Consider the following 16,387-nt stretch of genomic DNA (forward strand, 5'->3'; position numbering starts at 1 on the left):
GCCATGGCTACTGTCCAACTTCTATGAAGAGCTTGCTCCTGTAATGTGCAATATCTACAATGCATGCTTACAACATTCCCTTACAATGGACAGAAGAACTGGTAGTGCCAGTACGAAGGGTGACCAGGCCCAAAGGTCTTGAAGATTTCAGGTGCATTTCCCTAACGAGCTATCTGGGTAAGGTGTACGAGGTGTTTCTCCGGGACTTATTGCTACAGGACACAAATCACCTGATTCATGACTCTCAGCATGGTTTCAGAAAGTCTCTGCACTCATCCAGACAACGCAATCCTGGTTTGATGCGGTTAACAGTTCTCCTAATGCAAGTGAGCATCACTTAGAACTAAATAGGTTGGTATCGTAGGGTAGAGTGACAGCAATTAGTTAATGTGCCTAGCAACCGCCGGGTCCTCTCAGTTCTGTGATATCCTTTGTCAGCTGGCCGAAGAAGGCTTGCACTGGGAGATCGAATAAACACGATATTTCGCTGTTACTCTGTTTTATAATGTTTTTACAGCGCTTTTCTATAGTGTCATTTTTAATGACACAGTCTTGTGAACACGTTTTTTTGCTATTGCTCTGTTTTATTAAGTTTTTACTGCGCTTTTCTATAACTTTGTCATTCTAAAGACACAGTCTTCTGAACACGTATTTTTGCTATTACTGTGTTTTATAAAGTTTTTACAGCGCTTTTCTATGTGTCATTCTAAAGACACATTTACTTAACAGACATATACATGTATGGATATCTATAGGTATGAATAAGTCAACATATTGAGTATAGCATGTCCTTTACACTATTGGTTCTACAGTATAAACATTTGTGGATATATTTTCCTATAACATAAACACACAGTACTGGTGCTGGTGTTCCTGCAATGAAACCCTCCCAGAGGGTCAGCCAGCCAGCAGACAGGCCGACCTGGGGTCACTGGTAGGGTTGGAGCAATTACTATGCCTGTCAATCAGCTATTTTGTCTTTGCGGGGCTATGGATGGGGGGATCTGAGTAGCCTGGCGTGATAGCCAGCCAGGTAGACTGTGTAAAATACCTCTGACTTAACTCGCGATTGCAAAACTTTACTTACTATTTTCATGAGATGGACACAAACATTCACCAAGGTAGGGCCGTAACAATCCTTACGTATGACCCTTAGATAACCCTTAGATGACCTATTATCTAATACATAGGCCAGTCACTCAAAGTTTGTTCATTATTTCTTTTTTTACGAAAAGACTGCAATGTACATTTTGTAGAGTGATATCTTATCTAAAACTAAAGACCTAGCCTAACCTAGCCTAACTAAAGACCTTACATCCAGCTTTGCTATATTAACATCTCGTATTAAGCTGTATTTGGTGCTTAGCTGGCCCATTATAGCCATAATTACATACATTAATCATTGAGAAACAACGACCTTCGATAAAAAATGTTTATTTGGCGAATATGTGTGTTCGAGGAACTCTAGTTGTTGTATGATTCCACAGAGAAAGGGAGACAAAGTAACAGAAGCATTTTACTTACAGAACCAGTCTCACTGTACATTTTTTTCTCCACACAGAACACAAATATCCCGAGTGTCACAGAAACCTATTGCTGACAGGTCCATTAGAACATTCTGGGGACAAGTACAACTTCAATCAGCCTAGACCACCTCCTTGCTTGCACAGACTGCCTTCTCTCAGGCACAGTACTTTGTATAACACACCATTTTTATATCGAATTATGGACAGTTACAATCAAGAAAAATAGAGTCATCAGGACCAGTAGCCAGATGTGTTGAAGCCTGTTGGATCTATAATATGCCAGTATGTAGTTGTCCACTCCTTACAATCTGAACATAATGTACAAAATGAGCCATGTTTGGGTCTTTTAGGTGCAGTGTATCATATCATATTTTCTTCATGATGAAGTCAAAATGGTTTTACACTTGTAGGGGACATTACATGTTGTAATGAGCTTGTTAGTTTATGTTGTAATGTCATACTGAAAGTAAAACGAGATCAATGTCTCTTAGAACATTCTGTTGTACTTTGATGTGGAAATGTGTATTCTGTCAATCTAACAACTTGAAATGTTTAAGTTTTGATTAAATAGTTGTCAGTGGGGAATGCTTTCCTATTTTATCAAATGATGTACAATAATAATAAAATACTCAACGTTAGAGGTGCATTGCCATCTTTGTGTCACTAAATAGCCAATACCAGCATTGTCATGAAAATCCTATTAGTTTGTCAAAACTGTTCTGTTAAAAAGAAACTGTTCATCAAATTAATTACATCGTAAAAGCCGTAACCTCTACGAATCATATCTGTTATAAATTTGCATTTCACCAAGTATGTCCTTCGGCCCACCCCTTCCCGGTTTTGTTGTCGTGTGTCCATTTAGGTGTCATGTATCGGTACAAGTGTGCGACATAACCGGGGGATTATGTTACCGATCTCTGCTGCTGCATGTGGCGGTACTCGACAGCAAAATACACTGTAGTTGACTTCAGCAGCATTAGGGTACGTTATATTGATTCTATGTGAGCCCGATTCATGTGAAACTAGTCGACAAATAGTCCTAACTTTCTGGTTTGTTCCCGATATACCGAAGTCAGTGCTCCGTGTGAATCCTTACCATAACAAATTCGAATACCGTTTACCTCCCCTCCCCACGGCCATTACTCTAATTCGACATTTTCTTCCCATGGATAGGATTTAGAACCCGATGAAGAAATATGAAATGACCATGGTACAACATACACACAGTGTCCTTGTTCCTTATTGTGTCCATGACGCATAGTTCTCTGTTTCTGCCCGACATCGATGGTTGTCCCTTTCCTGACCTTGCCACTGTTGACTGGGAGTCACTACTGAACATGTTTGCGATTTCATGTCGGACCAAAAAAAAATATCAACACTTGTATTTTCTAAACTAAGGGGCAAGTCTTTCGTTCAACAAGTCTGAAGCAAGTTACGTACACCCAAGGATAAGATTGTGTGATCGGCAACAAACGATAGTTTGTTTTCTTGTCATGTGATATAACGTTAGTTGTAAATATGTATGCGGGAGGGAGTTCGGCTTGTACACAGTGAAATGTACTGTATGTAACGCTACGGACTGTATGTAACTGAAGGGCACGAGTCAGAAATTTATTTTCTTAGTTACTGCAACTCTGAGTCACGTACTTACGTACGCTGGTGATGTATTGGACCGCACACACACTGCTACAGTTGTACGGACTACAGGTACATGTAACTGGTCAGTAATGGACGTGAGTAGGCGTAAACCGCTGCGGACAAGTACTACAGTTGCAGTGTTGTGTGTATTTATTGTGTCGCCAATTTGTAACCTAAAACGCCTGACATTGGCGGCGGCTTGTTTTACCGCGGGAGCATATCACTTGTACGTCTGCCCACCAAGACGGTCAGTGTCAAAATGAGAGTTTACCCTTCTGGCAGGAAGGTTTAGGATATATATAGTATTCTGAGCCGCGGCCGTTGGCGCGGCGTTCCACCCGCAGAAGTTTGGAAGGGTTCCACCTTCTATAGCGAACTTTTCCGTTTAAGGCATTACACCCCAGCAGTTGGTATTTGCATGAATGAGAAAAAAATATCATCAGCAATATGTCACACTTACATATTACAGAGGTCTAAGCAGTATAGTCACTCATACATGGACATGTCTCTTCATCTGTCATGGAAAATATTTTTGCTGCTTTAAGTTAGCTATGTTCTGGCCCAAAAATGCGTTTTGCCATTTCACATCGTCTTTTACAGGACCTGTATCTGCTACGACCCGTAAAAAATGGGTCCGTCCACCACCACCCAACCTCAACCCCAGGACTGACAGCATCAGCTTTCAGCAGATTGACCTGGACCATTACATAGGTAGGGAGGTTTGATCTCACTGTCTATACGCAGGGCTTTGGAACTGTTAATGCAACTGATCGGTACACAAATCTCATAAGAAGACATTTTGGAAAAGTGTTTATCTCTATTGATGCAGCTTTGTTAATTACCAGCATGCTTAGTATTGCTTGCATAAGCTCAATAAATCTCTTTGCTTTCTTTTTCATGTGGTGTTAAGTTTTTCAAAAGTTCATATCCGTCTAATCCAAATGTGCAGGTTTCCCCATGGATGGCATGCCAGGCTCCAGTGTCGGGCCTGTGCCCATTGTCCGTATGTTTGGTGTAACCATGGAAGGGAACAGTGTGGTGTGCCACGTGCACGGCTTTTCACCATACTTCTATGTGCCTGCCAAACCAGAGTTTAAGGTCAGTGTCATTTTCGTCAAAAGTCTGTGTGTTTAAACTTAATGTCATTATGTTTCTTTTTGTTTTATCTTTCGTATAGCACAGGGGTGTTCCTTACATGACCGTTCCTACCCCTTCCAGGTTGAGCACTGTGCACAGTTCAGAGATGCGCTGAACAAGATTGTTCTGAATGACATGAGGTCCAACAAGGACAATGTGAAGCAGGCAGTGCTGGCAGTGGAGATGATGGAGAAGGAGAGTAAGTTTTTTTGTACCATTTGATGACAGGTAAGGTCTATATTTGCATAAAACATTACTGTCAATCTGTAGTTGTTTTGCTTTTGTTTATAACATCACAAATATGCACGTCCTAAGTATTATCGCTATACAATATTGTTTCAGCTGTGAGTTTAAAACACAGCAAAAACCTCATTTGCTATTTTAAAACACAGCAAAAACCTCATGTTCTATTTAACTGCCAAATAAAACCAATGTGAAGGTAATAGAAATAATGCATTTAAAGTGTTCATGTTGGTGTAGATATCTGCCAGTGTAGGTATAAATCGGAATTTATGTTTAGGCAGTGCAGATTAGTAAATTCGGTTGATATTTATTTCCCATTGTGTAAACATCTACATTCACCCCCTCTAGATATGTATGGTTTTCATGGTAACCAGAGGCTGCCGTTCCTGCGTATCACCGTGGCACTGCCACGTCTGATTGCCCCGGCCAAGAGACTGCTGGAGCAGGGCTTCTCCTGCCCGGGCTATGGTCTCCATGGATACCAGTCCTTTGAAAGCAATGTTGACTTTGAAATCAGGTGAGTTTTGGAAGGCACTATTCGTGAGCATCTTACCAGGTACATGTGTCTAAAGAAAAGGATCCATAAGGGCTGAGAAACGTTTCGTTTCATTGAGAAATTTGACAGTCAATGTTTTATTCAGCCTCAACCAAGTGCCTCATATGGATCTTTTCTATGTGTATACTTTTCTTGAAAATTATGTTTTTTATCAGTTATATTGCCACAGCCTTTTACTTGTTTACAATTTACGTCGATGTATTTATTTGTTTGTGGTTGATATCAACTGTTTCTCTTGAAGGAACTTGAAAAGCTGTCGGAAATGCATGTACTATTGTAACTATCTAAGTAAATCCAAGCTTTTAATACAGACATTCAACCATCAGATAAAGCTTGCTTTCCTAGCCTGTGGCGATGATTTATACTTTACATGTACGATTTGGACCTGTATCTTCATCCATTCCTCGCAGGTTCATGGTGGACACTGGAGTGATCGGCTGTAACTGGATCGAACTTCCCGCTGGGAAGTACCGACTGAAGGATCAGCTGAAGTCCCTGGCCCAGATAGAGGTGGATGTGTCCTGGGAGGAGTTTGTGTCCCACCCTGCGGAGGGGGAGTGGCTGAAGATTGCGCCACTCCGGGTGCTCAGCTTTGACATTGAGTGTGCTGGCAGGAAAGGTACGTTAACAGGACAAACCACAAGGCCGCAACCTTACAATACATGTGGGGGTGCCACAAAAAATAGGTTGGTCTATTGAAAAACTGCTGTTTTGTTTGCTTAGTTTTGCATCAGTACATAGTACAGCATTCTTTCCATTGTTAGATACATGTACACAGATACAAACACAATCACATTTCATATTATGGTAATCATAGTGGGCTACATGTATGTGTCACCCCACACAGGTATTTTTCCTGAGCCAGAGAAGGATTCCGTGATCCAGATCGCCAACATGGTGGTACGACAGGGCGAACGAGAACCCTTCATACGCAATGTTTTCACCCTCAACAGCTGTGCCCCTATTGTTGGGTCAAAGGTTAGTACATGTATATAAAGCAAAGGTCCTGTTTTCAGGGCTTTTTGTACAGTTGCTGTCAAGTCATGCAGTTTTATATCTTTGTCTTTTCATTCCTGAAAATTAAGTGGCTTTTTAATGCTGTAATGTGTACATGTACTTTAAGCATATTGTAACATTTGTTGCTTCTTCCTTCCTTCCTAAGGTCCTGTCCTTTAAGAAGGAAGCGGACATGTTGGCAGAATGGTCAAGTTTCATCCGTGAGGTAGATCCAGACTTGGTGACAGGATACAACATCCAGAACTTTGACCTGCCTTATCTCATCAAGAGGGCTGCAACACTGAAGGTTAGAACAATATGGAGAGGAATTATGAAAAGGACAATAAAGCTTTGCTGGTATAACAATAACAAGTAAAATATTAAACAGGTTAGAAGACTAAAAAGAAAACATGGTTTCAAATAATGAGGGAGATGGAATTCTGAAAGTAACAGCAGAAAATCGAAAACTACAATCGAGGAATACTGTTGGCTGAAAGATACTGTGGGAGGATCTTAGGTGAAGAGAATGTTGATGTCGCACTCTGTTTGAAAGTCACTTTAAAATTGTTTCTTGAAGACACAGATTTGATTGGATGAATGATTTGTATCAAATATGACAAGCTGCCAACACCTCATGGACTAAAAACTACCAGCAGAAATCAGCTTGCACAATCTTGATTGATATAGACATGGTTTTGTTATTTCAACAGGTGACAAAATTCCCTTTTCTGGGTCGGATGAAAGACATGCGATCTGTTATCAAGGACCAGAACATCCAGTCCAAACAGATGGGCAAACGGGAGAACAAGTATGTCAACATGGAGGGTCGGGTCACGTTTGACCTGCTGCAGGTACGACATGGCGGGATCGTGACTGCAGACACGTTCATCATTCACTGTAAAACTTGAAATGTTCACTATGATCTTATATTTGCATATTTGCAGTTACCCGTCCAGTGTAAATTCATGACAATGCGAATATGCATTTAAATGTGTCATTACTGTACTGCAGAATTGTTTCAACCACAAATTTAAAACATTGTGAACACATCCTTTCTGCATCTACTGTGAAATTAATTCATCATGAAGATGAAGGAATTTACAGTATTAGATTTGGAAGTACATTGTACTAATTGTCGAATTTGTCATTATTTCTTCTTCTCACACATGACAGGTTTTATTGAGAGACTACAAGCTGCGATCGTACACGCTGAATGCAGTATCATACCACTTTCTGCAGCAACAGAAGGAAGATGTTCATCACTCCATCATCACAGACCTGCAGGTGACTGACTCACTCAGTATGTCTCTTAGTCTAGTCAAATGGTAGGTTGTAATAATAATACAGGTAACAAAATGGCCTTTCTGTCAATAATTTATTGCAGGTATTAAAAACTTGTCCTCCAGCAGAAGCAAATGGTCACTACTTGTAAAGAAATTGACTTTGCCTCTTTCTCTATCAGAATGGTTCAGAGCAAACCCGGCGCCGTCTAGCGGTGTACTGTCTGAAGGATGCCCTGCTACCACTGCGCCTGTTGGACAAACTCATGAGTGTGATCAACTACATGGAGATGGCTCGTGTCACCGGCGTACCGCTGACGTACCTCCTGACCCGCGGACAACAGATCAAGGTCATGTCACAGCTGCTCAGGAAGGTCAGTAAATAATCAGCAACGAACAAACAAGTCGGCTTCTGTTGTAGTTTGTAATTGTTTGCACCTATATTGCTGTTTTTACTGTAGTTAATGTTGTGACTTTTGACTAATCCACAAACATGTAGGAAAAAGACTTCTATGACTCCTAGGCATGTTTTTGTATGTCTCCTTACACCAGTAATATAGCCCACTTGGTGATTTGTTGTTGACCAGGCCAGAGAGCAGGACCTGGTGATTCCGGCCATGCAGTCCAGCGTGTCGGATGAGCAGTATGAAGGAGCCACTGTCATCGAGCCAGCCAAGGGGTGGGTCTACTTCATCACCATGACAACTATGTAGAATATCAACAAAGTTTCATATACTATACCTCACAACCTCCTTCATAATGTGTTGGTTAATTCAAACGTTGTGTAGATGGCGGGACTGCTGGTGAGACACATGGTACATGTATGACATTGTTCCATGGTCCCCCTTGTTATTTGTACATGATGATACTTTTCCAAATAATACACAATGCATTTTAGATGCTAATATTTTTGCAAAGTTACCAGTCTCACAGAATGATTCCTTTGTGCTATTCTACATGTACCCCTATGGTAAGTGTTTATATTGTGTTCCCTACCCACAGGTACTATGACACCCCGATAGCAACACTGGACTTCTCGTCCCTGTACCCTTCCATCATGATGGCCCATAACCTGTGTTACACCACCCTACTCAGCACCCCCAGCAGCAGGGCAAGGTGGGGTATCATTACAAAATGTACCTGTTGTGGACTTCATCAAAAATACTTGATAAGTATATATAAATCTTGAAATATTGATGGTGGTTTTATTTCTCGTGGTTTGTAAAATATTTACAATCTATTTGGTAAGAAACATTTTGTCTTCTCAGCTTGAGCCCAGATCAGTTCATCAAGACCCCGTCTGGAAACTTCTTTGTCAAGAAGACGCTGCGGAAGGGTCTGCTGCCGGAGATTTTAGAGAACCTGCTGTCTGCAAGAAAGAAGTAAGTCTTCTTGCAAATGCGGTTTGATTAACTGCACTGTTGGGTTGGCCATAATGCCATAATTTGAGCTTGTTGTGATGAATATGCTCTTTCCATTTAATGGATGGCTCTCTGAGCTAACATCCGTATTTCCACCATGTGAGGCATATGCTTTTTTTATGTCTCGTACTATTGTATGAAACAGCCCCGTGTTTCTGTATAGATATGTCTCATTTTTTTTCCAAAAGGGCCAAAGCAGACCTGAAGAAAGAGACCGACCCTTTCCGTAAGTCCGTGCTGGATGGCCGACAGCTGGCGCTGAAGATCAGCGCTAACTCTGTGTACGGGTTCACAGGAGCGCAAGTGGGCAAGCTGCCGTGCCTGGAGATATCTCAGGTGGGTCTCAGCCTATCAGCACTGTCATAGAATCATCCACTCAGCCCTGTTATTAATGTAGCACATAGTGTCATCTGTCATTGAACTGAGTTGCATTTCCTTCCTGCAAATCTTTGTGGTCTTTTCTTTTCATTTAGACAACAATTTCGTTGACTTTGCTGTATTTTCATAGATACAGCCTCACAGGTAGTTACATTATTCCACTGATTTATATATAAACAATTGAAATGCTAACGTTACATGTTGTTTTCTTTTTCCTCAGAGTGTGACATCTTTCGGCAGGACAATGATTGAACAGACCAGACAGTTTGTGGAGGAGACATACAGGGTAGCACTGGGGCACAAACATGATGCTAAGGTACTAAGTAGGCCTGCCACTGTTGTGAGGTATTACATGTATAAGGCACTAACTCAGGAGTTAGGCATCAAAAATAGAATAATGGTCTGAGGCATTGAATGTGCAAATGGTTACCTTTCAAGCCTTCATGGAATAGTGAACGAGTGATGAAATCCAAAGGACTGCACATTAGAATTGATTAGTCAGAAGCATCCAGGTTGCAACCAACTTCAGCAAAATGCAACACTGCTGGGTTGTGTTGTGTTGTGTTTCAAAATGCAATTAGTTAAACTTATTATGCCATATATGGCTATAAACAGCATATTCAATAGAGTACATGTCAAGTATGTAGCACTACACATGTATGTCTGCAGGTTATCTATGGAGACACGGACTCTGTGATGGTGAAGTTTGGGGTGGAGACTGTGGCAGAAGCCATGGAGCTGGGGAAGGAGGCAGCTCAGGCCGTGTCGGCAAAATTCCCTCATCCTGTCAAACTGGAGTTTGAAAAGGTTGGCAAGGATTTTACTCTTACTTTGATTGTTTTTAAATTTCCGATGGATTTTAGTTACTTAGTGTACCATTCAGTCATGTTATGTCATCAAATAGAAAGAACTCAAGATTTCTAGATCCATTTTGTACTTCCTGTGTTTTCTGCATTTTCATGATATGTTTTGGTTAATTTGTTACCTCCCTTGGTCTTGTTGTGTCCCTACCAGGTGTATTTCCCCTATCTGCTGATCAACAAGAAGCGTTATGCTGGGCTCTACTTCACTAGGCCTGAGATCCATGACAAGATGGACTGTAAGGGCATTGAGACTGTGCGCCGTGATAACTGCCCCCTAGTGGCTCACCTCATAAACACATGTCTGCAGAAACTCCTCATCTACAGGTGACTATAAGATTACACTTACTGTTAAGTAGGCATTGTAAATATCAGGTACAACATAATGTACATGAACTTGGGCCAAGATGTTACTGGATAATGTCCAAGGGTAAACAGTCTACTGCGTGGCTATACACCCAAGTAATCCCTTGGCTTGTTGGTTGTTTTGATGTTTTACAAAGCAGAAGCTTCATGAGAATTGTGAGTCAGGGTCTGAAGGTGGTGATTTAGCATCTATCAATGAAACACAATGCCCTGATGATTCATTTGTGAGGTGCTTATTTAATTACTGTTTGCTCCAACATGAATGTGCTCTGATTTATAAGACATGCTGCACAGCTCATTAGAATCAAACATACTGTTAAGCATGTTAATGTATTACAATGTAGCAGTAAAACCTCTCAGTGCTTACTATTTCTGTGCTGTCCCAGGGATCCCCAGGGTGCTATTGACCATGCTAAGCAGGTGATCTCAGACCTGCTGTGTAACCGTGTGGACATCTCTCAGCTGGTCATCACCAAGGAGCTGACAAAGGAGGGTGATGAGTATGCAGCTAAACAGGCTCACGTGGAGCTGGCAGAAAGGTGGGACAAGGGACAGGCTGCTTCTTATGATTAAAATGTTCCCACTTCTCGAGCCTACAAAATATCGTAGTGCTATCATATCGCAGGCTCCATACCGGTACCTAGACATTATAGCGATGTTGTTGTAACTTATAGCAGAGGAAAGTCTCATCTTACAATATGTGACTAGGGCTTTCGAGAACTTGATTGTTGTCATATGACACCAAAGTTGTATTTTGGGAAGTTAAATGGCCAATGTTGAAACAACGTGTTCTGAATGGGTTATTTTTGCTTCTGGTGTAGGATGAGGAAGAGAGATGCGGGGAGCGCTCCGAACCTGGGGGACCGTGTTCCGTATGTCATCATCGCTGCAGCCAAGGGAACAGCAGCATACATGAAGTCTGAGGTAACATCAGCAGTACAACACTGGGGAATAGTTTGTGCACTGTGAACACCATTTGTACTTACCATGTTGTAAAAGCAACTGTGCTTATTGGGTTTACCCCTGTGTCCATACAGGACCCCATCTATGTTCTGGAGAACAACATCCCCATCGACACTAAGTACTACCTTGACCAACAGCTGTCCAAACCTCTCCTCCGCATCTTTGAGCCAATCCTGGGAGAGTCCAAGGCCACCTCTGTACTACTCAGTACGTGTCAGCAAAGCTTTATTCTGTGTGTGTATGTGTAACAATATTCAAGAGGTTATCTTTGGGTCAATGACACTGCTTGTTATGTTTGGTGAATATCTGCATTATGGAGTTTGTAGATAGATAAAGGATTGTAGGGTACTGTATTTATAGGGTACTGTATCTGGTATTGTTTGCATGTATAGATTATGATCTTCCAGAGTCTTGACCATTTTCTCCACTATCCTACCAGAGGGGGAGCACACCCTGAGCAAGACTGTCGTTTCCTCAAAGATCAGTGCCCTTGCCGGCTTTGTGAAAAAGCGCAGCACCTGTATTGGCTGTAAGACTGTCCTACAGAAGGAAGGGACAGCCGTCTGCAAGTATTGCAAGGACAAGGAGTCTGAGATCTACCAAAAAGAGGTAAGATGCAGTTCTTACAAATAAGATCTCAATTCAGAAGGAAGTCAACATTTAAACCTCTTTTTGGGTGGCCCCGTAGAAATGACATGTCTTTCCTCTGACCTCGTTAAGAAAAGTCCTTTTCATTTGCCTCCCAGATCATGCAGCTGAATGCGCTGGAGGAGAAATTCTCTCGGCTGTGGACCCAGTGCCAGCGGTGCCAGGGCAGTCTGCATGAGGATGTTCTATGTACCAGGTAAGCACTGCAGTTGATGGCAACAGGTGGATGTTTTTTTATCAATGCTTGTATCGGTATGGTATCTCATGGGTAACAGATGCTGACAGATTATGTCTCTTTTCCCTCTGCTCTCAGCCGAGACTGTCCCATTTTCTACATGAGGAAGAAAGTTCAGAAGGACCTGGCCGATCAGGACAAGATGATTCACAGGTTTGGCTCCCCCACCTGGTGAAATGGCACAACCCAGAATTATGTCGCTCAATGGTGGGCTGATGCAAAACTTTGATCTGTGACAAGGCTCTCATGATGAATAGAGTGAAAGATTTATTACTCGAGAATGGTTTATTTGTATTCATTACAATAGAAAGATGAATTTCAGTAGATATGATTTCAGCTAACCCTTAGAGTATATGGTCCACATTTGTTACATGTACCTGTATGGCTAAACTTACTTATATTAATACTTGATGATCACTGAGAAGAAAACATTTAGACTATAATATCAACCTTCTACATATTGCTTTATAAAAAGATCTGTTAAGTTTCAATGATTTAAAGAGAATTACTGCTTTATTACTGCAAACTGAATATAACGACAATGACAGGGTTATGAGATCAGACTTTCACAAATGTAAAACTGAGCCAAACTGCAACAACTGTAGGACTTTACTTGTAACATTCCAGACTCATTCAGTTTGCTGTGGCAGTTGAGATTAAAATTATAAAGTGATCATATAATATTATTACAAAATGATCCTATTGAAATATGATTGTACACATGTTACCTACTCTCAATGGGACTGGAATAAAATATCTGTGACTATCAGCTGTGGCATTATTTTGGAATTTATTGTTTTGAGTTTACACTAGAAGTATGTTTGAGTTTTACTGCGGAAGGAAATGAAAGTAAGGTTTTGTGTTGGATAGAGTGGAAGACTGCATCACGGACTTAAGACAGTGCAGTACAGTAATACATTGTTTACTTAAATTGGACAGTTATTACAGTGGAGCAGTCTGACTTTAGTCAGATTCCAAAAGTCCAAATATACTGTAAAATGCATTTAAGTTCATGGGGATTTAATTTCGGGGTAGCGGAAAAAAGGACTTTTCGCTGTGGTTTTAAGTTGTGGTAGCACCATGCACTGTAGTCTCTTACTGCCATGGAAAAATGTTAGCAGTGGTGAAGTGGCCACCGCAAAGATTAAACCACAGCGAAAGTTTCTGCATTTACAGTAGTTTGCGGGCTGCAGTATTTTCTGTCATTAGCATTTAAGGAACTCCTTTCGCACACACACCTCCTGCTTCAGTATTAGGATATTGTGATCTTGGAACATGTTTACGGGGACAAAAAGATAACGGGCAAAGGTAAGATGTCTCACTTTTATCATGGCTGTGCTTGTCTTCTGTTGGACACCCCTATATACTGGTACATGGAAATATTGTAATCATTATCCAGTACCAAGGACAGACCTTACAGAATGTGAATTGTTTAAATTGAAAAATTATGTTGAATAGAAAAATACTTCTTTCATAATACCTTAGGGTCCTGTAGAAAGTATAGATGATTGTATACATTAACATAACTATCCATGAGGCATTCATGAGCCATTTTAAGACATCTGGGTGGGCAAAAGTTGTTGGGAGAAAAGTGCCTGCGAGTGTATATAACTTAAGCTCAAGAAATAAAGACTTGTACTTGCTGATTTCTACTCTTCTCTATGACATTACACACACTTGTACAAAGCATCACCAATGTCACTTCCTTTACACTATTCTGCCCTCCTACATTAACTGCACACATGAATCATCCTAGCCAAAGAAATGTAGAACTCTTTGATAGATCTTTATTCTATGCTGAAAAGGGATAACTACAGAGTTTTCATTGTGCTGTAAATTGTTCTATTTCAACAATGTAGTTCTTGTGCTTTGCAACTGATATTAACATGATTGTTGTGCAACATGTGACACAGATCTTATCCCAATACATCTGAAATATAACAATTCACAGAAACCTTAGTGGTGAGAAGAAATCAGTTTCTTTGGTACTTAAGATTGCACACGACAGCCACATCATCTGGGGTAAATACAGGAATAAAAACTTTTCTGATGCAGTCAGTTAGGGTATGAACTCTTGTGTACATTGATGGTGCATGGTAAGCTTGGAACATAGAATCCCCCCTCTGTTAAAATCTACACTGGCTTTAATATGGTCCCCAAATTTCTGGATATTGCATTTGCTGTTATTTATTGCTCTCACAGCAAAGAATATTTGAGTGAAGTGCAAATAACATTCCTACAAAATGTGTTCCCAAAAGAAGTTTAACAATTACATGTACAAACATTATTCTACTACATCTTTCTTTAATAGCTGTCAATTACTGCAAGATTTTACTGCTATCCAGAGAAGCTTGAAAGGTGACATTTTAAGACTCATTTAAACTTAACAGTGATTATGCATGTGTTAGAACATTGGTGTGATAATACAGACACCAGATAACGTGTCAACTTTTCTGCAATTTAGGATTGAGAACAAAACACTCTTTAGTGAACACAAACACATACATACATTGTACATCCGGTTACACCGGTGAGGTACACAAAAAGATATTCTTTGTTGTTCGATAAGCTTTAAAAGGCCACCTTCAACTATTGTCTCACACCATCTAACTGTCCATGACAAATACATAGTTTTTTTGCCAAAAATGGAATCTTGTACAGTGTTGCGGAGGAACATTCAAAACTACATTTTATTCTTGGTTACACTGATGGCAACTGTACTGGTGGTCAAGTCATGACTTATAGCAGGGCTCGAAATACCACCTGCATATGCACCTTAGTGCAGGTAAAATTGGATCTGTGCAGGTATTTCTGGTGTCTACCTGCACCTAACCTGCACTGGTCCATGTACTGGGTTTTATACATAAATGTCCTATGAATAGTATGATGTAGGTATATCTGGATTGTTATTAGCTGCATTGACTGTTACCACTTATAAAGTATAACAGAAAAAATAGCTATAGTTCCTGAACAATTTTAGTATGATCCATACTTCCTAAATTCATAGTGGTGCAGGTAAAATTTGTCTGGTGCAGGTAATTTTCAATGTTATCTGCACCAGTGCAGGTATGCAGAAAAAAGTATTTCGAGCCCTGTATAGTCAGAAGGCTACAGAGAATGTGCGTGTAATTTGCCAGATAAGTCGCAGCCTAAGCCTTGTCTGACAGGCCTAACTTAACAATCATCAATAAAAATACTATTTTCCTTGTTCACTAGATGTCCCTCACTAGATGTCTCCTGTGGATAATTATCTTCCTGTATAATATAGCACTATAAGATAAAAATAGCAGTAATCCATTTATCACTCTAGAATTATAAAAATGTTCAGAAATTAAAGGAGATAGTACAGCTCTACAAGACAAGTGACTCTGTGGGAGGTAGTGCCCCATGTTGAATGTACCTTTTACCTAACAGTACAGCCCAATAAATGAGCCGTCCCCTCATATCCTTGGATCTTCCCATGCCAATGACATCCCCTCACACAGAGTCACAGGAGACAATATTGCATAGTTCCGCTGAAATGCTCTCTGCTAAACCACTTTGACTTTGCTGAATTACCTAACTTGGTATCACAGTATGACCTAAAATCTTGCGAAAATGAACACTTTTCTTGCCTACTCTTAATTTCTTCTGACTGTTATTGCATCTAACATCTTTTCAGCAAAGTAAAGTAATTTTGCATCTAAATCTTATGGTATCCTTCCGATATCAATCTCTTCAATCCAAGCTACAGAATGATCATGTGACTGCCATGAGATAATCACATGACGAGTCTGCAGCCATGACATGTTGGTCCCATGGTACAGTCGATGTGCTTTAGACTAGGGCTGGGCAGTCGGCACCTCACACTCTGTGGTGTCGCAGTCACAGGCCGTGATCTGGCGGTAGGCGTAGGACATGGAGGAGGTTGTGGTGCCCTCACATTCCATCGGCACGGAGACCTCTGACATGGACACCTCGTGGCAACACTCGCAGGTGTGCTTCAGGTCCACACCTAGGAAGATGGGAGGCAAGATCTGCACTTAGCAACAAGGTAAACTAAAGGCATGATCTTACAAACTGCAACCTACCAAATGTGCATCACGGATAATCCAAGTACATTCATCTACACAATTGTACATGTTCACTAACAAATGCACT

At 40.8% G+C, this 16,387-nt stretch overlaps 2 protein-coding genes across 3 annotated transcripts in view; one reads left to right on the forward strand and one right to left on the reverse strand.

The window, feature by feature from the left end:
- LOC118414289 (DNA polymerase delta catalytic subunit-like) overlaps positions 1–13,886 on the forward strand; it is a 21,131-nt gene extending 7,245 nt beyond the window's left edge. Inside the window, exons 3-25 of the mRNA XM_035818230.1 lie at positions 3,765–3,875; positions 4,114–4,262; positions 4,383–4,500; positions 4,893–5,061; positions 5,511–5,719; positions 5,948–6,078; positions 6,263–6,403; positions 6,807–6,947; positions 7,270–7,380; positions 7,559–7,750; positions 7,964–8,055; positions 8,379–8,492; positions 8,645–8,758; positions 8,986–9,133; positions 9,396–9,491; positions 9,845–9,982; positions 10,190–10,362; positions 10,788–10,940; positions 11,223–11,325; positions 11,439–11,571; positions 11,804–11,973; positions 12,111–12,208; positions 12,326–13,886. Of these exons, the coding sequence (XP_035674123.1) occupies positions 3,765–3,875; positions 4,114–4,262; positions 4,383–4,500; positions 4,893–5,061; positions 5,511–5,719; positions 5,948–6,078; positions 6,263–6,403; positions 6,807–6,947; positions 7,270–7,380; positions 7,559–7,750; positions 7,964–8,055; positions 8,379–8,492; positions 8,645–8,758; positions 8,986–9,133; positions 9,396–9,491; positions 9,845–9,982; positions 10,190–10,362; positions 10,788–10,940; positions 11,223–11,325; positions 11,439–11,571; positions 11,804–11,973; positions 12,111–12,208; positions 12,326–12,422 (3,101 nt within the window). The 3' untranslated portion in view covers positions 12,423–13,886. The remainder of the gene's footprint in view (positions 1–3,764; positions 3,876–4,113; positions 4,263–4,382; positions 4,501–4,892; positions 5,062–5,510; positions 5,720–5,947; positions 6,079–6,262; positions 6,404–6,806; positions 6,948–7,269; positions 7,381–7,558; positions 7,751–7,963; positions 8,056–8,378; positions 8,493–8,644; positions 8,759–8,985; positions 9,134–9,395; positions 9,492–9,844; positions 9,983–10,189; positions 10,363–10,787; positions 10,941–11,222; positions 11,326–11,438; positions 11,572–11,803; positions 11,974–12,110; positions 12,209–12,325) is intronic.
- Positions 13,887–14,014: 128 nt separating this feature from the next.
- The window catches only part of LOC118414277 (mucin-2-like), an 83,840-nt gene continuing 81,467 nt past the window's right edge, over positions 14,015–16,387 (reverse strand). For both annotated transcript variants that reach the window (XM_035818205.1, XM_035818204.1), the window contains one exon: positions 14,015–16,241. In XM_035818205.1, the coding sequence (XP_035674098.1) occupies positions 16,069–16,241 (173 nt within the window). In that variant the 3' untranslated portion in view covers positions 14,015–16,068. The remainder of the gene's footprint in view (positions 16,242–16,387) is intronic.

The sequence above is a fragment of the Branchiostoma floridae genome, chromosome 4, assembly GCF_000003815.2.
Source record: "Branchiostoma floridae strain S238N-H82 chromosome 4, Bfl_VNyyK, whole genome shotgun sequence".
Lineage (NCBI taxonomy): Eukaryota > Metazoa > Chordata > Leptocardii > Amphioxiformes > Branchiostomatidae > Branchiostoma > Branchiostoma floridae.